This window comes from Aspergillus heteromorphus (genome assembly GCF_003184545.1).
Source record: "Aspergillus heteromorphus CBS 117.55 chromosome Unknown BO70scaffold_23, whole genome shotgun sequence".
In the NCBI taxonomy this organism is placed as follows: Eukaryota; Fungi; Ascomycota; class Eurotiomycetes; order Eurotiales; family Aspergillaceae; genus Aspergillus; species Aspergillus heteromorphus.
The window spans coordinates 379581-399490 of record NW_020290428.1 but is presented as its reverse complement, the minus strand read 5'-3'; the positions used below and the strand labels follow the sequence as shown (position 1 = coordinate 399490).

Below are 19910 nucleotides of genomic sequence, written 5' to 3'. Positions count from 1 at the left end.
GTCGAAAGGGGGAAAGGGAAAAGGGAAAAGGAGGGATGGACGATGGAAGACGTCACGCGGGGGAGGAAGAGGGACCTGCCTCAAGACCAGAGTGCCTAGACTTTCGCCGGAGGAACCGCCCAACCTGATATCACGTGCGGGCCCCCGGGCGGTGTTTTGGCGAGGGCCCAAAGCGGTTTAGGGGGCGGCCTCAGTGGCCGCCCACCCCGAGCACCGCCAGGAGGACACTTGGTTGATTGCAGTGACGCCCTCGATCGCATACTTGGCCACTTACATGCACCCCTCGGTTCTTCAGTAAGTAAGAGAGGGGAGGTCTTTTTCGGACGTTTCTGTTGCTCCTGTCCGCGTTTGGGTTCTTCTGTACACCCCCGGTCTTCTTTCCATCCCCCGCTCCGCTTATTCTATGACCTTACCTGGTGCCAGACCCTCCTAATTCCAAGTCCGGTTCTCTCCTAATCTATACCGTTCCTTTCCCTTGCCGCTCATTTTCCCCCGTCAACATGGTACGTCTGAGGGAGATCCCCCGGACGGCCACTTTCGCCTGGTCTCCCGGGGCCGCTTCGCCCCTGATCGCTACTGGTACTCGCGCCGGTGCCGTCGACGTCGACTTCTCCAATCAGACATGTCTGGAGCTCTGGGATCTGGCCCTCGGCCGCCACGAGGCTGGTGGGGAGCTGCAGCCGGCTGCTAAGATTGATACGGACTCTGGGTATATGACCTTCGTCTTTTTGAATTGTGGAGATAAGTGAGATGGATGTGCTGACTGGATCTTGCGGATAGCTTCAATGACCTCGCATGGACGGAATCCGACGATAGCTCGCGGGGTGTCATAGCCGGTGCCTTGGAGAACGGCTCGTTGGATCTATGGGATGCTGACAAGCTGCTGAACGGATCCAGGTGAGTCCGTGGAAAGGCAGTTTGCAGGGACCTCACAATTGGCTGACTGTCTGCAAGTGATGCCGTCATCTCGAGGACCAACAAACATTCAGGGGCTATCAAGGCTCTCCAGTTCAACCCCAAGCACTCGAACTTGCTGGCAACCGGTGGCTCAAAGGGCGAGGTAGGCTACACAAGGTGAAGACTACTATGGTACTGTGATGCTCATGATGGACAACAGCTTTACATCTCCGACTTGAACAATATCGCGAATCCTTCCCGACTCGGCGGCACGGCGGCCCGCGCAGACGATATTGAGTGCCTGGATTGGAACAAGAAGGTTGCACACATTCTGGTCACCGGTAGCAGTGCGGGCTTCGTGACAGTCTGGGATGTCAAGACGAAGAAGGAGAGCTTGACGCTCAACAACATGGGTAGGAAAGCTGTCAGTGCTGTGGCCTGGGACCCGGAGAAGGTATGGAGCCCAATGCTATTATCCAAGGTCATCGGTTTAGGTCTAACGCGGCATAGCCCACCAAACTTGTTACTGCGACACCTCTCGAGTCCGACCCTCTGATCTGCGTCTGGGATCTCCGTAACTCACACGCCCCGGAAAGGACCCTCCGCGGCCACGAGTCCGGCGTCTTGTCGCTCTCCTGGTGTGCCCAGGATCCCGATCTGCTCCTCTCATCCGGAAAAGACAACCGCACCATGTGCTGGAACCCACAAACAGGACATGCCTATGGCGAATTCCCCGTCGTTACAAATTGGACCTTCCAGACTCGCTGGAACCCCCACAACCCCAACTTTTTCGCCACCGCTTCGTTCGACGGAAGAATCTCCATTCAGACTATCCAGAATACGGGCACCGAAGCCGCCCAGGCTATCGCCGACCAGAACCAGGCTTTGGACGGTGAAGACTTCTTCGCCAAGGCACAGACTCAGCCTCAGGTCTCGAGCTTCTCGTTGCCCAAGACCCCCAAGTGGCTCGAGAGGCCCTGCGGTGCTACCTTCGGCTTCGGAGGCCGGGTGGTCTCGGTCAACCTGATCGAGAAGGGTCAGCGTGCGTCCAAGGTCAAGATCAGCCCCTTTGAGGTTGATGAAGCCGTTGGAAAGTCGACGGAGACCTTCGAAAGCGCCCTCAAGGACGGTGATCTGCGGAGCATCTGTGAAACCAGAGCTGCCAACGCACCCAGCGATGAGGAGAAGGCCGACTGGAAGGTCATTGAGGCCTTGATCTCGGCCGACCCCCGCAAGGGCCTGGTTGAATACCTCGGCTTTGCCGACCGCGCCGACGAAGCTGCTGATAGCCTGGCTAAGCTTGGACTGGATAGGGAGGAAGAAGTCAACGGAGAGGCAGCGAAGGAGTCCCGCGGGTCGGGCGCCAAGAAGCACAGACGCCTGCAATCGATGTTTGACGCCAACCCCGAGGCGGACAACTTCTTGTCTGACCTGGCTGCATCCAAGGGAGCCAAGACCAACAACCCCTTCCATATCTTCAATGGCGAAGAGACCGAGGCCGACAAGGGCATCACCAAGGCTTTGCTGCTGGGTGACTTCAACAAGGCTCTTGACGTCGCCCTCAAGGAAGACCGTCTGTCCGACGCTTTCATGATTGCGATCTGCGGAGGTCCCAAGTGCATTGAGAAGGCCCAAGAGCATTATTTCCAAAAGCAGACCAACAGCCCTAACTACGTGCGCTTGCTCGCCTCCATCGTCGGCAAGAACCTCTGGGACGTCGTCTACAATGCCGACCTGTCTAACTGGAAGGAGGTTATGGCGGCGCTCTGCACCTTTTCCGAAGAGAAGGAGTTTGCTGACCTGTGCGAGGCTCTTGGTGACCGTCTGGAGGAGGAACTCCGCAACACTGACAACAAGGCACTCCGCAAGGACGCCTCCTTCTGCTTCTTGGCCGGTTCCAAGCTGGAGAAGGTTGTTGCGATCTGGATCGAGGAGCTTCGTGAGAACGAACAGAAGGCCATTGACACGGCCGCCGACGACTCGGCCTTCTCCATTCACGTCCGCGCTCTGCAGGCACTCATCGAGAAGGTGACAATCTTCCGCCAAGTTACCAAGTTCCAGGACACCGAACGTACCAAGGAGTCGGACTGGAAGCTCAGCACTTTGTACGACAAGTACATCGAGTATGCCGATGTTGTTGCCACGCATGGTCGTCTCCAAGTGGCGCAGGCGTACCTTGACCTTGTTCCAGAGAAGCACCCCGAGGCTGAGATCGCACGGAACCGGATCAAGTTGGCCACGAGACAGGCTGCTACTCCTCAGAGGACTCAGGCAGCTGCTCCCGTGAGCAGGGCAGCCCTGAACAAGCCTCTGCCGCAGCCCAACGCCTTCCAGCCCCAGAGGGCTTACTCGCCGGTTACAGCAGCTCCTGCTGCGAGCGCCTATGCTCCTCCTGCCGCTGCTGGTTCCGCCGCCGCCCCGAACCCCTATGCCCCGGCTGCCGCGGCGGCCGCTGCCCCCAACCCGTACGCCCCTCCAGCTGCCGCTGCCAACCCTTACGCTCCTCCCACTGCTGCTGCGGCACCGGCACGGCCTGCCAACCCATACGCACCGGCTGGCGGTAGCGGCTACACGCCTGCAGGATATCAAGCACCCCAGGCACCTGCTTATGGTGCTCAGCCCCTAGGCGGTGCTGTGCCCCCGCCTCCACGGGCTACCAACCAGTCTCCTGCTATCACCACGTACACCACCGCTACAAACCTCCCCTCGTGGAACGACTTGCCGGAAGGCTTCGCCAAAACGCCGGCGCCACGCAGATCAACCCCTGCTGCTGCTGTTGCCGCTCCGATCGCCTCGCCGTTTGTCAACTCCCCTCCTATTGCCCAGGGCCCTCCCCCAGCCGGAACCCCGATCGGCCAGCGGGCACCTTCAGTTCCCCCTCCGCCCAAGGGCACTGCCCCTCCCCCGCGTATAACGTCGCCACCGGTCGCCCCGGCTTCGGCTGCCATGCCTCCCCCGGTCAACCCCTACGCTTCTTTGACCCAGTCTCCTCCCATGGCCTCCACGATGGGTGTGCCGGCTGTTCCTCGGGGCCCTTCTCCATACAACGCACCGCCTACCGTGCCGCCACCCTCGAACCGTTATGCCCCTAGCCCGGCTGCCCAGGCTGCCAGCCCTCAACTGCAGACGCGTGCTCCTATCCCCCCCCCTCCTCAGGCGGCTGCCTCTCCGTATGCCGCTCAGCCTCCGGTTCAGCCCCCGGTAGCGGGTCAGTATGTCTCGGGTACTCCTCCGCCACACGCGCAGCCGCTGCAGCACGCCCCGCCGCCCCAGGCTGCTCCTAGCTCCCGGCCCAGCACGGCCTCGTCGCAGAGAAAGCCTGCGCCTGTAGCGCCCAAGTACCGTAAGTGATGCCGCCGCACCACTTCGGTTGTCCTAACTAATCCCGTACAGCTGCGGGCGATCGTTCTCACATCCCTGCCGACGCGATGCCCGTCTACGAGATTCTCAGCGCAGACATGCAGCGCGTGAAGTCCCGCGCCCCGTCTTCCTTCAAGGCACAGGTCGATGATGCCGAACGGCGGTTGAGCATTCTGTTCGACCACCTCAACAACGAGGATCTGCTTCGGCCCAATACCGTCGCTGACATGGCCGAGCTCGCCCGCGCCATCCAGGCGCGCGACTACGAAACTGCCCGGACGATCCACATTGACATCATGACGAACCGGAACGACGAGTGTGGCAACTGGATGGTGAGCCTTCCATCCCCTCCCCTCCCCTCTTCTTTCCCTCCAACCCAATTTCTAATACCATAACAGGTCGGTGTGAAGCGCCTCATCAGCATGAGTCGTGCCACTCCGTAGATTCGTAACGCGTGACATGAGAGAGACCATGTATGGGGCTCAAAAACGTTTATGAGTTGTATGTAAAGGAAAGATTCCGTCTTCTACCTTACCTTACCTAGGGTTATTGCTGCTTTACTGTACTGGTCCAATGCCCATTACCGATTATTTATATGTGCCCCTGTCCCTGTTCCCGGTTCTGATTGGGTTGGGTTGGGTTGTGTTGGGTTGGGTTGAGGGTTGCTGAAATTAAAATTATCTTAAGAATTATTGCTTCTTCATATGTCAATGTTATAACTATGTTTTTTCTGCTGTTGATATGATGCTGTTGACCATTTATTTTATTAAAGAGTGGTTTGAGTAGATTATACTACAGTATATACTCGTTCACTATAGATTAATGATGCATTGCATACCTAGGTTTTTTGTTGTATTTTGGGCGTGGATGTGGGTGTGGGTGCTTGGTCTGGATCTGGATTTGGATCTGAATCTGGATCTAACTGCGTGTCTGTTTCAATCCTTTCCTAACTATGTTATGCCTGTAGTATGGATTGGGTTTAATATTTATCCCATAATCAATGGATGCTTGTCAACAGACAGACCAGACGGTTTGGATGCTCGCTTGCTTGAGATCTGCTTTGCTTCTACTATGAGAGCGCCAGTGCCTCCCTCCCTCCCTCCCTTTCTTTCTTCCTTACTTACTCACTCACTCACTCCCTCACTCCCTCACTAACCCACCTAATAAACCTCCATTATAAGCGCTCATTTGGAATTTTGTCTGCTGGGTGATGGTGGTGGTGGTGGTGGTGGTGGTGGTGTTGTCTTGTGTTGTGATGTGCATTGTATATGACATAACATGATGGTTTGTTGAGTTGATGGGTTGAGGTTCTAGGTAGGGGATGGTTGTAAGGGGGTTTTTTTTTGGAAATGGATTGCAGTTATTTGGCTTGGGTGAGTGGGTGGGTGGATGATGTCTCTATCCAGATGCGGATATGCTTGTCTGGGCTGGTTATTGTTATACATTATTTTCATATAGTTACCCAATTACATGAGATTGAAGATAAGGAACTATCATTCCATACCGTAGATAGGTACGTATATCAGGAATCCTAGATATTCAAATACCTCTTACCTCCCACATATATAACATCATATACGTCTTGTCTTCTCTTCCTCTCCTCTCCTCTCCTCTCCTCCCTATCCTATCCTATCCTATCTATCTACCTCCCCAACCCCCACCCCCCACCCTCCCCCCTCTCCCCGCCGGAAAGTTTCTCGCGCTCAACATCGCCCCCTTCACGCCCCGAATCTCCGCCCGGAACCCCGCAATCGCATCCTCTTCGCCCTTCCCCACGCCCGTCGCCGCTCCACCCCCCGATTCAATCCCGGGCGTACTATACGCCCCGTATCCGGCTAGCGGATTGAACCCGGCTTTCGCGTAGATCAGCCCATCCAGATAATGGTGTAGCTCGTTCAGCCGCGTGCGCAGGGAGTCGTCGAACGCGCTGGAATCTTTCTCTGTGGACGAGAAGTCACGGAGCTGCGAGGTGATGGATTCGAGACGGGTGGTGTGTGCTAATACCTTTGCTGTTGGGGTGGAGGCTTGTGTGTCTTGGGTGGATGGGAGGGAGGGGATGGAGGTGGTTGGGGCGAAGTCGGAGGTTGTGGTTTGGGTTGCTATGTCGCGGTGGAAGAGCTCTGTTGGGTCCGAGGTTATGGATTCGGTGTCATCGGAGGTGGTGGGGTGTCGGAGGTGGGTTTGGGGGTCTGCAGGCTGGCGGGGATCACGGAGACGGTTTTCTCGAGCTTCTCGTTGAGCCTTTGCAGGTTCAGGGTTGCGGTGGAGGCCAGCTCTTGTCGGGCTGAGGTTAGGTTCGCGAGCATTGGCTTTATTAGGAATTCGCTCGCGCCGTATAGGCTCGCGCTGAGGCCGGCTGCGCCGTAGAGAGTGTAGAGGACGCTGCGGAGAGTGACGAGGGGTGGGGGTTGGGTGGGTGTGGTGAGGAATTCGGGATAGGTGATGATCGGGGGCATGTCGCGGGTGGTGTTGGTTTTGGGGGTGCTTGTTGGGGTTGGTGTTGAAGATGAGGCTGTGGCTGCTGGTGCAGATTCTGGTGCAGAAGTGGTGGAGGATGAGAAAGAGGGTTGGGGAGAAGCCTGGAGGGTGCTGCTTGTCGGAGAAGCTGAGTCGGTGCTCGTAGAAGTGCTATCTGGGGAAGCGGTCTTCGCATCCTCGGTCGTACTAGTTGTCTCCTCCGGGGTGGGCGATAAGCCCAGCAGCGTGTTGATCTCGTCTTCTCGAAGCCCCTTCGTTTGCAAGAAGGTCACTTTGCGATCGGTGGGGCGTCACGGATGGAGTCATCCTGGAGGAACTTGGCTGCTTGCTCGACGAGCGTAGACCGTGAGGGCTCATCGGAGGTCGGCGATGAGGTGGAGGTGGAGGTGGAGGTGGAAGTCGAGTCATTGGATTTGGCGTTGGCCTGCTGCCATGAGGGAATTGAGGGTGGCTTGGGCTTAGAGTCAGCCATGATGGTGTCTGGCAGGTTGAATTGAATTGTAGGGAAGTGGCCGAGAGAGAGAGAGAGTGGGGGAGGAGGATGAGGAGAAGCGTCGGGCCATGTGAGTGAGGAGGGAAGACGCTACGGCTCGATGAGCGGCGGCGGCGCTGTTGTCCGACCTCGGCTGTATGCATGTATGTATGGGCGCGGTACGGCCACTATGGTACAACGTTGTACAGTGGTATTTCTGGTAAGACAAGACGGCAGAGGGGTATAGATATAATTAGTTGGAATTAATTAAGATTATGGCCTGCCATGTGGAGAGGACTAGCTTATTTTCTTGATCATCTTAGGTGCTGGGATGCTTAGCAGAGTGGCTATCTATCGATCTATCTTACTGCTCCGGTGCTAGTTTGATGCTATTGCGACTATCTGCAATTAGATTGCCCTGGAATGTAGTTATTGTTTGATGTCTGGGACATGGGCTGATCGGAGTACAGAGCTGGGTTTCCTCCCCTGGTGTTACACCCGAAAGCCCCCAATTGACCAGTCCATCGCCACTGTATTTTGTATCTCAACCCAGGTTTTCTGAGAAAAGTGATGAATAGTACAGCGTAGTACTCCGCAGGATCCCTCGATTGTTGAGTTGATACCAGAGAGACCAGACAATGGGCCGAGAATACCCACCGCCTGGCAGAACGGGTGCCTGCCTTTGCGGTGGCCACCGGGGACTCGCCAGCCAAGTAAGGCAGGCGCAAGACGGTTCTTCATTTCATTTCAGCTCGTTATTCCAATTGCTATCGATCGCTCCATCAGGTACTCACTCATCATACCCGCACGCGGACCGCTCACTGTCACCTCATCCCCCGGTACCTTTCGACTTCCACTGCTACTGCCGTCCCCAGGCAGTAACTTTGCTGTCTCAGCCCAGGTCTTACTCGGGTTGCATTCACTGCCACTGCTACTACACGGTGAGTCGCCCTCTCCCTCTCCCTCGTATTGTCCAACTCTGGCTATATCCCTCGCCCTCTGCTCTGCCCTCCCAATCCCCCATCTCTCCTTCCTCCATCCTGCCAAATCTCGGATGAGAACTGTTGAATTGTTGCACCGTTGCGCCGCCCCCTTTTAATTGCCTGGAACCCGCCTTTGAAGAGTGGGAAACCCCTGCTGGGCCAGGGCCCCTCGGGGTTGCGCGAGATACGGCAGCGCCGTTGGAGGCACCGGGTCTCTGATTCCTCCATCGCCCTGGACATCTGGGGTCAGAATGCTCCCATTGGCTCCGTGGGAGGTTCCAGTGGCGTCCGTCAGAGTGATGATAGGGGTGGAGGTCCTGTGCCTTTCCGGAGTGCATGGCTCATCCTGAACACTGGCCCACGTAGTCATTCTTAGCGGTGGATGATGCTGGTCTGGCGCTGCTGCTGCTGCTGCTGCTGCTGCCCTTCTGCCTTCGCGACCTTCTCCAGATGCGCTCATTCACTCCCTCACACACCCTCTCTTTCCCCTCTCCCCTCCCCCTCTCCCCCTCCAGCGTATCCTGGGATCCTCCGTCATCATCATCCCAGCGGCCCCATTGTTCCTCCTCCTCTTCCCTTCCTTCCCATCCTCCCTCATCACCGCCGCGGCCTTTAAGTTTTGCTCTCCCCAACTGTCTTTGTTTGCTTTTTCCCCGGTGGTGTCCGTCGGGCAATTCTATTTATTTGCTCATCGCGCCATCCGCATCTTTCCTCCGTGCTGTTAAAGCGATTTTAAATTTCGTGGTCGTGCCTCTGCTATTCTATCCTTGCCGCTGCGGTGGTTCTCTGCTCACGATGTCTTTGCGTCGCTCTCTACGGTCTCGCGCTGGGCGGGATGATCAACCGAGCATGGATGCTAACACAAGCGCCAGGCCCACGAGAGTCACCCGGGCTGCCGCTTTAGTCCCAGCCGTGACGGTCCACCGAGCCCCGTCGGGATTGAACGGAGATTCCAAGAGGTCGATCCATCTGACTGTCAAGATGCCATCGAATAAACTCCGCGAGGTTACCGGTGGTAGCACTCGGAGCGGTGCGTCAACTAGACGCTCGGTCAACGTCTTTACGGAAAACCCCATCATAACGGGACCCCGCACTAGTAGACCTCGGAAGAAGCTCGTCGAGGTGGATACGAGCGATGAAGATGACCTGGAAGACCAAGAGGAAGATGAGGTCGATGACGAAGACGCCCCCGGAGAAGATGACGACGATGTAGACGCCGATGGCGATTTGGACATGGATGATGCACCGCCCCAGCCGCCAATGCCCAGAAGGCATGCGAAAGCCGCGGCAGCGGCAGCGCCCCCAGCAAAGTCAGCAAAGAGCGTAGAGGCGAAGGAAATGGAGTTGGAGAATGAGGAGGAGGAAGACGACGACGACGATGACGACGAGGAGCTCTCGGAGCTGGAGTCGGATGCTGAAGGCGAGCCAGACGACCAGGACGAAAGTATGCTGGCCAATATCAACGGCGCAGAGGATCTGGAAGAGGAGGAAGACGAGTTGGATAGTGATGATGATGAACCGGGCACCGATTTAACCCGGATGACCAAACGGCAAAGAGGAAACCTGGGCAACGACTTTTTGCAACTTCCCATGGGTGAGTCGAGATTCCGTGATGGGTTTGACAGCATAGGTCTGACAATGAAACAGAACCGCAGATCAAGAAGCACCTGACCGCGGAGGAGCGTGCTATGCGTCGTGCGGAGATGGCCCGTCGAAGGAAGAACCTGAGTGAAAAGCGAAACGAGGAGGAGAAGGTATGTCTCTTGATTTAATGGATAAAGCCAGTTGATATCTGGCATATGGCCTGTTTTTGTCCCGATGCTAACGAAGAAATACAGATGGATACCATCAACAGGCTTCTACGGAAGCAGGCCCCCAAGAGACGAGGCCGCATTCCAGCTGGCGAGGCCGGCGAAGGGGGCTCTGGCGAGCAGGAAGGCCAGGAAGTCGAAAAAGCGGACCCGGTGATGGCGAGATGGGTGAGTGGCCGCGAGGGCAGCAGGGTAGGCGTGCCAGAGGAGTGGCTGGGCATGCCCGCGGGCCGTGCCTTTGGTGCTTTGGGAGGCAATGGCTCTGGCAAGCTCGTGCAAGAGGTTTAGTTGATCCGATGGATTACGGGCGCATCTGGACTGGGCGTTTGGGAAATGTCTCCATAGGAAGGGCATAGGCATAGTGTACTTGGGTAACGGATGAACATTTTCAGAATGGGTTAAATATCTTATTGCATTTTCAGTGCTTGCCGGCCAAGATGTAGATTTCCGTCATACTTCATTTGCCGCTCACTGGCGCGGGCTAGGAGCTGGTTGATTGTATGTGCAATATGACGAGGGTTCTATATGTAGTCGAGTCGCACTTATAGTTCGGGGGTTTCAAGTCTGCAGCTACCCCAGGGGTTATCAGCGTAGCCTTTGGCTGCCTGTATACTGCTTGCTGCATCCCACCAACTCCGCGGTGCTCAACCGGTATTCGACCCCAAAGACGAGCGCTTCCTATAAGCCTCGTCCGAGTCCGGCCATCGGCACCCTGGCGAACGCAAGCCATTCGCATCCCTGAACCCATATCTAGTCCTTTCCATGGTCTGCCTACCTCATCTATACCGACGGCTTGCCTGTCTCCCCATTCGAAGTAGGCTTAGAAGGCTGGTCATGATCGGTCTTCTGACCTTGCGACGGCTCCGCATGTTGCGTCCTCCTATTTATCCAATTTCCCACCGATCAGTCCAGAACATAACGCCCAGTGTCAATCAAGGTATCCGGCAGCTGACAACGTACACCGACTCTCTATCTTTCGCTTCTTGCGCTTCCTGGAAGGCCGGCTGGAAGGTATGGAATCCTGCACACCCAGCAAACGCACCGATTAGCAAACTGTGGCCATCCCAAAACTATCCCGCAACTGAGCATTGGAATCCTCGCACTTACCCGTCCACACCCCCAGACCGATGGCCAAGACCGCGGGAAATAGATTCCGACTCATGATGCTGGTGAGTTTCGCGGTTGATGAGGGTTAATAAGGTGGTGGAGAGGCGAAGACGTGAGCGGGCGCTGACTGTAACTGCAACTGCAACTCCATGTCCGGAGCAACAATAGTACTAGTGACGAAGCCAAGACCAGCCCGGCCGCCGCCGCGGCCTCGCATCGCCAAAACGGCGCCAGACTTTCACTTTACCACTTTAAGCCCCGTCCGTCCCGTCGCGTCTCCTTCCTCCCCCCCCCCCACATTTCCGACGCGTCGAATCGACCAAACCACCCAGTCCACCAACCAACCACCCACCCACCACCCACCACTACCGGGACAATTAATCAGATTTACTTACTTTAGTACTACCTAAGGGCCCAGTCGCCGGTTGGTCGGTGGATCACTCACTCGCGCGCCACCCAGTTGACCGGTCACATACGCAACGCAGTTTTTCTTTCCGCAAAGCACACATTAGCACACATTACATTATCTATTCTATCAACCAGCGTGTGTGTGTGTGTTCTGGTGTGTCCTGTCCTACGTGCGCCCCGAGGTCATGAGATGATATGACCATCTAAGAGAAATGGGCCATCCGCGCCGACAACACAAATGGAATCATGGCGGGAGCGAGGATTTGTACCGGATTCGGACTCGGACTCGGAGGTTGGACTGGATAGCCAGGAGAGCAGGAAGCTGAGCGAGGATGTTGGGGATTCGACTGCCGCGGTTGCGGTTGCGGTTGAGGTGGTGGTGGGAGTGGAGGGGGAACGATCTTCGTTGGATGGGAGGGATGAAGGTGAAGGACAACGACAACCGGATGAGGATGTACAAGTACATGCACATGCTCCTCAGGACGACAATGTCGACTACAATCGCCCTGTGACTCCTTCGATCCCTACACAGGAATCTGTTCAGCCTGAACAGGTTGAAAAGATCGAACTGCAACTCCCTCCTGTGCTTCCGTCAAATACTGCCGATGATGGTGTCGGACTCGATCCGCCCTTGTTGGGATTGGAACCTCCGGAGCGCGAGGTGACTCCTCGCGCCGGTGAAAACGCTGTGGACTCTCAAATGCCTAAACACTCCCCAGAACAGATGAATGATCCTTCCCATGGTGCTGCCGATCTCGATATGCCCTTGTCGACACTCCCGGAGGATGGGGAGACTCCTCGCGCCGGTACAAAAACCGACGACTCTCGTTTGCATCGCGCGCAATCCTCAGAACCGATGAACGCTGCTGCCGATGATGCCACCCCGCGGGCTGAGGATAATGGCACGATGTGGGATATGCCAAGCTCCGAGGATGAGTTGCAGTGGGGTCACCGACTCCCAAAGAAACCGTCCCATGTCTACTCGAGGGCAAAGCGCGATACTCAGACGCAGCCGCAGCCTCAGCCTCAGCCGCAACAGCAACAGCAGGAGGAGAAGGAGTACGAGATGGACGATGTTTCGTCTCCATCGTCGCCCTTGTCGTCTGTTGATTCTCTGCGTTTGGTTGGGGATGGGGGCGAGGATGTGAATGAAAATGGGGCTGGGGATGGGGATATGGATAAGGGTGTGACTGCGGATGTGGACGAGAGTGGTCAAGGTGGGCAGAAACAACCCGAGGAGCCAACAGAGGATATCATGGAGCAACTGCTACAAACTATCGACATCCCAGAGGAAGTTCTACAGGAGATGTCACAGCCAGCACGAAGATCTCTGCGAGAGCGCAAAGCCATCCAGCTACATCCTTACATGCTGGAGGATGCAAAGTACAGGGGTCTGATGCGCGCACGAGGCGTCAAGCCTGTGCGTGCTCAATACGACCTACCTCCCCCCGCAGCCAGCGAGAGTCAGAACAAAGGCTATGTCGATGGCGCTGAACCGATTTCAGACAGCTTTGGAACCGATTTTCAGTTTCCGCCATCATCTCCGGTAGAGTTTTGTCGGTTATCGGAGAAAAGGCATTTCAGGGGCTCGCCTGAACATTCACGACATGGCTCTCCACAACTGGGCGAATCTCCGCGTATCCTTACCGGCCGCCAATCTAAGAGGCGCAAAATTTCCAAGCCTCAGAATGACCGCCCCCCTCAAACACAATACCCGCAGCCGAGGGTAGTGATTCAGAATCCTTCGCCAAAGCGTTCAACCGCCCATGTTCCCAGCCCACCACGTTCAGAGGAAAATATTATCTCCTCGCCTCCAATGGAGCCTTCCAACGTGTTCCGCTTTCTTCCTGGCTTCACACCGTCGTCAACTACAACGAATGTGGAGCCGGAACAGACTAATGCCCCGCAAGATGTGGATTCCATGGACTGGTCTGAGGCAGATGATGGCCCCGAAGATATTCATATGGAGGGGACCCAGACGGAGCCAAATTCTGAGGCCGAAGATGCAATCGAGGTGGATGACAACCAAGACCAAGATGACGCTGCTGTTAGGAGATACCAACGCCGCATAAAGGGTGTGCTACCAGCGTCATGGCTACGATTAGACCAAAGGAAGCAAGAAGAACGTACGAGTGCTACACAACAGCGCGAAAGGGTTTTGGCAAGGGAAAACGCCAAAGGAGTTGCTCAGAAAATCACGAAAAAGAACGCCACCTCGAAAGCTTCAAGATCCAGCGCGCATCTCACATCGCTAAGACAGCTTGCAGATTCAGACAGTGGCGATGAGAGCGAGGATAGAGACAGCAGAGGCCATGACATCAAAGACAATGCTTCACGCCAATTACTCGCCCAATTTGGCATTCCAGAGTTTGATAACGAAGATGTTGATATTGGCCTCGATATTCCAGAAGACAATCGCATCGATTACATGTTCCCACCTATGCCCCGTGGCCCTTCAGGACCTAGAGCCCCAAAGCAGGCAAAGAAACGGCCCACGTTCGAGACGGACAGTGTTCGGTCTGCTGGTGCACCCAAACGAACTCGCCTCAAGAAACAAGCACGAATCACCGATCATGTCTATGGGACCCAAAAACAGAAGCGGCCTCGACCCAGTGCGCCTAGACCCTCTCTGCCCAAGCTTGGAATTTTGGATGCCCCGGACGTTGCCTCTCGGCCTCGCAATACGCAGCCGCAATTTCTGAGGATTGCTGCAAGGCAAGCACGTTCCCGTCAGGATAGGGGAAGGCGAAGCCCCTCGCGGAAGGTCTTCAACCTGAGTTCCCATGTGGATACAGAGGATGCCAATAGTTCATTACGGGAATGGCGATCTGGTCGTCTTAAACAGACACAATTGCCGCAGCCACAGCCACGGCCACAGGCCAAACCTTCTCGTCGACAACCGCTCATTGCCCTCTCTACAAATAGACCGGCTGTCTTCCAGCGTACGAGAGATAGAAGGGTGACTGAATACATGACTGATGCTTCACCGGCGCCTCACCATGGGGAAGCTAGTGAAAAAACTCCCAATGCAGATGCGCATGATCCGGATCAAACCCCCAAGGCTGTTACACACCCCATGCCAACACAACAGGCGAAGCAGCGAGCCAATAATAAATGGGTTGTTCAAAGGAACCTTGCCATCTCAACACTAAAGCGGCGAGACCCGCGACCTGCGATGCTCGAGGTGGAAAATCCCAGAGGCAAGCCTGTATCGGCCTCGTCCTTTCAAAAATCTTTATCTCTGCTCAATCGCGATTATCGACGTAAACGCCTACCGGAAGTCCAACGAGGCAACTTGGTTTTGGATCGTTTCATCTCAAGCCGCAGTTCGACTCCTACTGGCGCTCAGCATAAAGACACAAGTCGACCCCCCAAGAAGCCGGAAAACAGCAATGATCAAACCCAACCCCGACGCCAGCTGAAAAAACGGCCGCCCAAGCGGCTCCAAATCACTGCAGTCCCTGATCAAATCCCGGTGATAGAACTGACCGACGTTACGCCCCAATGGCAGGACATGCCCACTCGCACTTCGGTGGGCGCGTTGCATGGTTTTCAAATTTCATATAGTATAGAATTCAACATCGTTCCCCTGTACACAGGGACTTATTTCCACGAAACCACATTTCTTGGGAGCGGGGAGTTTTCTCGCTCGCTTGATGTCCTGAAGCGCAACCTTGACGCAGATGCTGGCCTTCTCTCAATCAGGGTTGGAGATATGGGTTTTCGTTGGGGGGCATGGAATGACACTGTCTCTTCGGAGTTGGGGACGGTTTTCGACAGGATGATTGAGTGGTTTGAAAAGAACGATGTGGACTCGACGGAGTCTCCTGTTGAAAGCCCCGAAAAGCATGGCGGCAGCCTGTATAGGTCTGTGGTCAAGTATGTTACTAATATTTTGTCTTTTATCGACCCTATCGACAGGACGGGGTTTGTGACACGAGCCCATAGTCTTGTCTGCAAGCTTTGTGATGCGCTGTCAATGTTGGTGCCAAAGACTGAGCGTGAGATGGAGCTTTTCGCAGCGATCTGTTCATATAACACGGTGTTCACCTACCAAGTGCTCCGGGTTGCCGAACATGAACTTGTCGATGACGCCCTTGCCAAATTAGTAATGGAATCATTGGACAACGCCTCTAAGCAAGCCATCGCAGTCATCTCAAGCCCGTTGGGACAGGCAAACATCCGCAGATTCCTTACAGATATGGATTCCTCTGAACGACGCGATGCAGGGATCCAGAGGGGCCAATGTGCTGTTGAGGCGTATGTTACTGTTCGACACGTACTACGTGGTGTTGATAAACGCTTGGAAGGTCTTCTGACCGAGACTTATTCAATACCAGACAAGGATATTGAATCAACAGATGTCAGCCGGCTGGAGGGAGTCTGGCCCTGCATATTCACCACACTCCCTTTGGACGAGTTCGATGCCTCTGGCATTGCCCGTGTGGGATCCCGATTTTGGCAGGGCAATGGCAATTGGCCCGTCATCAAAATGTTGCTTCGTCCGGTGCTAGAGAGCTATGATGCTACATCGGCGACGCAGCCTGTCTCATACTACAAGTACTGCAGGGCTTTGTTACATAGGTGCTTTCATCTCATTACTGGATGGGGCTGGCGGGATTGCAAGCCAATCCTCGATACTCTCTACGATTTCTTTGCCAGGTATACTCTGTACAATCTGAAGCAGGAGGAGAGTTTTAAATCTCCTGCCTTTCTAGATGAGTTGGACAGGAACCCATCTTTGGAAGTGCAGCCCGGCGACCCCTGCTTTCATATCCTGCTGAAAATCATCGCGAGTGGATTGCGGTACTTATCGAAGGCCTATGACAAGAAGAAGGTTCGGAACTTCGCATGGCGCCTACTACCAAACCACGGCCGCGTGTATCCAAAAGAAAAGCCCATACACCAAACCGACTTGGATGCATTGAGGAACCATCACGATCTGTTGTGTACACTATACTACGCTGTGCCTGACGGATGTCGGCCTCGCCTCGAGACGATCAAGAATCTCGTCCACCCCGCCAGCTCCCATCGCGAAACCTGCAATATCAGCCTTCGGTCATGGGGCAGGCTTATCCGCTTTAAGCTCTCGACGGACGAGGATGTGTCTGGACTTGAAGCATTCGCTGACTGGCATTGCTATTTCGTCACGGAGTTGCTGAAACAGCATGCACTTGCGCGCCAGGAAGTTGAAGCGCAGAACACTGCGGATAACAAGTTCTCGGATCAGTTGATTGAGAGGACAATTGCCCAGAATCAACGGCAGATTGAGTCTTTACTGAAAACTGCGTTGAATGGCCTGCAAAGTGCGGTTCAGTCAGCGCCGACAGTGCAACATGCTCAGAAGCTTGTCTCGGGAGCACCGGTCAAAGCGTTACTGACACTTTTCAATCCCAGGGTTGCTCGGGTGAATACGACTGTCTCTGAGACTCTACAGGTGATCATTGCGTATATTAACAAGTGCAATTTGACGCCGGCGGCTGAAGAGGCAAATGCCCCTGTGGCAAATGCTCCTCTTGCGGTCGACGAAGACAGCCAGGAGTATGGAGATTGGGCCGATATCGCGGCCGTGTATGATGAGTCTCCTCCAGCACCACCGGAAATCGTGCATGTAGAAGAAGTGTTTCATCCGGCTGTGTTTCGGCTGATATCCAACTGCTTCGGTGAAGATTACTGTCCCGAGGATGCGATTCTGCTGAAGGTTGTTGACTGCTGGACCTCTGTTGCACATACCCTTGTCAAGCATGGTCTGCGACACTGGGACAGCTATCTCAGTCCATATAACGGTGACTCCTGGACGTCACTTCGTTTGACTATACAGACAAGGAAGTTCACACCTCTGTTCTTGGCTAGTTGCATTGAGAAGGATACCAAGTTTACAACCGAATGTAAAGTCCAAACGATCGGGATGTGGATGTCCAGTTTGGTAGAACGGGTGTCGATGTTGAAATTCCAGCACCGTCTTACAGAAGCTTTGTTGAATCAGGAAGGGACTGAGCCCCTGCTTCAGAATCTTCCTTTCGTCAGGGAACAAAAAGGATATACGATTACCCTGGAGGATCTCAGCCACCGTCGGGTGTCTCTCATATCAAGTCTCCTGGCCAACATGCGTGCGCACCTTCAAGGACTGGAAGACATAGGGGCTCGAGAGCTCTCGAGTACAAAGCAGGAATACAGGGAGATCATCCAGAATATGATGTCGGCGATGAAGGCAAACTATCAAGAGCTGGGTAGCGGTGCAGCTAGCGCCCAAGGCGCCTACGTCGACTTTGTACACAGAATAGTCGGGTTCCTGCAGCAGCACAGCCGGGATATCTGTCCTATCGACTCGTTCTTTACTGATCCTGCCTCATTCCCTCTGCCCTCCGGGGACCCGACCTATATCGTGGCCCGATTGAAGAGCTATGAGCCGAAACTGTCGTCCGAGAAAGTCGCCAAGACGCTTATCATATTCATTCAGAGCGTATCCGAGCGAGCGGCAGTTGACGGACAGCAGGATTATCTTGTCAATCAACTCCACGCATCTATTGCAGATACGTACGAGTCTGGTCTCCCTGAGAAGCCCACCCTGAGAGCCACCCTACTGCAGGCCGTCTTTCCGGCATACCTTGAAGCTTCGTTGAGCAACCCAGCCTGCTGGATCCTGAGTCGTCCTATTATCCAGACCATTTCCCTCGTTCTCAAGGACCTCCTCTTCAACATCGACTCCACCGACCCTTCATGTGTTGCATCCGTCCTGAATATCTTCACCTCCGTCTTCCAAACCTCGTATACCGCTCTCTCATTCATCACGACGGACGCACTCACCGACCCGGCAGTCGCCACTACCGCCGCCTCCCTCCTCAAAATGATCACCTCCGCCCTCCCCATCATCGACTACATCGACCGTGCAACCGATCTCGACGAACGAATCCTCTCCCAACTCCACACGTTCCACACCTTCATCCTCTCGACCACAGACCCCGACAGCCTCTCTCCCGAACCCTTCAACGCAGACCCCATCCCATCCCTCCCCACAATCACCACTTTCACCACCCCACCCTTCTTCCCTGACCTCCGCCTCTCCGCAAGCCGCGAACTCCGCTCCTATATTGCAGAAAGCTGGTCCCGCCACCAGCGCAAATACTACTTCACCCGTCGCGGCGGCTATCAGCCGCAGGAAATCGATATCCAGCCTCCTGTCGCCGCGGAGCTGAAGCAGCCGCCAGATCAGGTGTTTGGGTCTGCTGTTACTGAGTTCTTGGATGTGGTACGCGGGCTGGATCTTCTTCCTTCGCTTTCTTCTGATGTCGATGCGCAACGTGGTCTGGAGTATGGGCATGGGTATGGGGTCGATGTGTTGTATACACTTGATCTTTGCTCTTGATGACGATGACGATGTCGATGATAGTTGAGAGTGCATGGGTATAGCTGGCTATAGCTATATGGTTTTTTTTTTCGAAGGTGTTACGGTTCTGTGTGTTGGTTATGTATGCATTGATTGATGGTATACGCCCCCGGATATCTTCACCTATCTACCCACCCACCTGCATTATGTTCCTTAGTCTTTTGATATAGCATGTTGTGTGTTGCATTGGATGTGTACGGTTGCATAGCTAGCTAAGGCTGCCTATTCTGGATTGGAGTTTTATATAGATAGAATTTTACTTATTTAATCATGTCATGATTGAGCGAATTAGAGATGCTTGGTCTGCTGGTTTTTTCTAGATTGGGTCTGGTTCTGTTCTCATAGTTATGGTGTGGGTTTGGGTATGGCGTTTGTAAGAAGAGACTGCATATTCTGGCAGTGTATGTACGTATCTGATTGCCACAGCTAGTGAAATTGGAACCAGTTATGTTATGATATACTCTGCATTACCTGGTGCTTAGTTCGTTCCTGCCTGTAACCACTGCAGCTTTCTTATACCGAGTAGAGTTGAGCAGCCGACTTCAGGTCCCGAGACCAAGGGCAGTAACTAATTAAATAAGTACTATGTCTTTTCCGCCGCCGCCCCCCCCCCCCCTCACCAGTGCCCGCTTATACTTTGCGCGCGCGTGTAACCGCAAACGATCCCTACTAGGCAAACCATCATCATATTGATCAAAGACGGAGGTGTCATCTCCTCCTGCCCTACACCATGGATGTTCCAGGCGAGTAAGTACCCTCAGCTCCCAACTCGGACGTCACCATATATAAACCCGTCCCGAAACATGAGGTTTACCCCCCAGACCCCTTGCCACTAGCCAGCCTTTGTACATCAAAACGCTTCACCTGGTCCCGGCGCCCCACTGCCTTACATATAGTCATCCTTTGATTCGGTTTGGTCCCTCGTTGCTTCGCTCCTTGGTTGCTGCGTGCTTTGATCGGGGGTGTCGCCCCGTGGCTCGTGGTTGCTAGAGATGGATCATGTGCTT

At 54.7% G+C, this 19910-nt stretch overlaps 5 protein-coding genes across 5 annotated transcripts; 3 read left to right on the top strand and 2 right to left on the bottom strand.

The window, feature by feature from the left end:
- The first annotated feature begins 251 nt into the window (after positions 1-251).
- sec31 (putative protein transport protein (SEC31)) lies at positions 252-4972 on the top strand. Its single transcript, XM_025548226.1, has 7 exons — positions 252-709; positions 781-897; positions 955-1060; positions 1118-1351; positions 1408-4240; positions 4291-4589; positions 4656-4972. The coding sequence occupies exons 1-7, from the start codon at positions 501-503 to the stop codon at positions 4698-4700; spliced, it is 3843 nt and encodes a 1280-aa protein (XP_025397052.1). The 5' UTR covers positions 252-500; the 3' UTR covers positions 4701-4972.
- Positions 4973-5397: 425 nt separating this feature from the next.
- Positions 5398-7283, bottom strand: BO70DRAFT_412751 (uncharacterized protein; the record flags this gene model as incomplete). Its single annotated transcript, XM_025547319.1, has 4 exons — positions 7030-7283; positions 6468-6976; positions 5919-6375; positions 5398-5417 (listed from the first exon to the last, which is right to left on the bottom strand). Exons 1-4 carry the CDS (start codon positions 7205-7207, stop codon positions 5398-5400), a joined length of 1164 nt encoding a protein of 387 aa, XP_025397051.1. The 5' UTR covers positions 7208-7283.
- A 1702-nt stretch (positions 7284-8985) lies between these two features.
- BO70DRAFT_296564 (PAPA-1-like domain-containing protein) lies at positions 8986-10289 on the top strand (the record flags this gene model as incomplete). Its single annotated transcript, XM_025539540.1, has 3 exons — positions 8986-9784; positions 9838-9944; positions 10029-10289. The coding sequence occupies 3 exons, from the start codon at positions 8986-8988 to the stop codon at positions 10287-10289; spliced, it is 1167 nt and encodes a 388-aa protein (XP_025397050.1).
- Positions 10290-10398: 109 nt separating this feature from the next.
- On the bottom strand, positions 10399-11242 carry BO70DRAFT_364363 (uncharacterized protein). Its single transcript, XM_025543793.1, has 3 exons — positions 11109-11242; positions 10962-11022; positions 10399-10881 (listed from the first exon to the last, which is right to left on the bottom strand). The coding sequence occupies exons 1-3, from the start codon at positions 11161-11163 to the stop codon at positions 10782-10784; spliced, it is 216 nt and encodes a 71-aa protein (XP_025397049.1). The 5' UTR covers positions 11164-11242; the 3' UTR covers positions 10399-10781.
- A 203-nt stretch (positions 11243-11445) lies between these two features.
- BO70DRAFT_319599 (uncharacterized protein) lies at positions 11446-19028 on the top strand. Its single transcript, XM_025540444.1, has 2 exons — positions 11446-12639; positions 12700-19028. Exons 1-2 carry the CDS (start codon positions 11755-11757, stop codon positions 18880-18882), a joined length of 7068 nt encoding a protein of 2355 aa, XP_025397048.1. The 5' UTR covers positions 11446-11754; the 3' UTR covers positions 18883-19028.
- Positions 19029-19910: the final 882 nt, after the last annotated feature.

What these genes read in the sequence shown, in the direction of transcription:
- sec31 (XM_025548226.1), top strand. Translation starts at nt 501, where the DNA reads ATGGTACGTCTGAGGGAGATCCCCCGGACGGCCACTTTCGCCTGGTCT. An exon ending in AAGCTGCTGAACGGATCCAG is followed by an intron (nt 898 to 954) that starts GTGAGTCCGTGG and finishes ACTGTCTGCAAG; the next exon opens with TGATGCCGTCATCTCGAGGA. An exon ending in CCGGTGGCTCAAAGGGCGAG is followed by an intron (nt 1,061 to 1,117) that starts GTAGGCTACACA and finishes GATGGACAACAG; the next exon opens with CTTTACATCTCCGACTTGAA.
- BO70DRAFT_364363 (XM_025543793.1), bottom strand. Translation starts at nt 11,163, where the DNA reads ATGAGTCGGAATCTATTTCCCGCGGTCTTGGCCATCGGTCTGGGGGTG. An exon ending in CGGTCTGGGGGTGTGGACGG is followed by an intron (nt 11,023 to 11,108) that starts GTAAGTGCGAGG and finishes CTGGGTGTGCAG; the next exon opens with GATTCCATACCTTCCAGCCG. An exon ending in GCGAAAGATAGAGAGTCGGT is followed by an intron (nt 10,882 to 10,961) that starts GTACGTTGTCAG and finishes TTGGATAAATAG; the next exon opens with GAGGACGCAACATGCGGAGC.
- BO70DRAFT_319599 (XM_025540444.1), top strand. Translation starts at nt 11,755, where the DNA reads ATGGAATCATGGCGGGAGCGAGGATTTGTACCGGATTCGGACTCGGAC. An exon ending in CTGTTGATTCTCTGCGTTTG is followed by an intron (nt 12,640 to 12,699) that starts GTTGGGGATGGG and finishes GATATGGATAAG; the next exon opens with GGTGTGACTGCGGATGTGGA.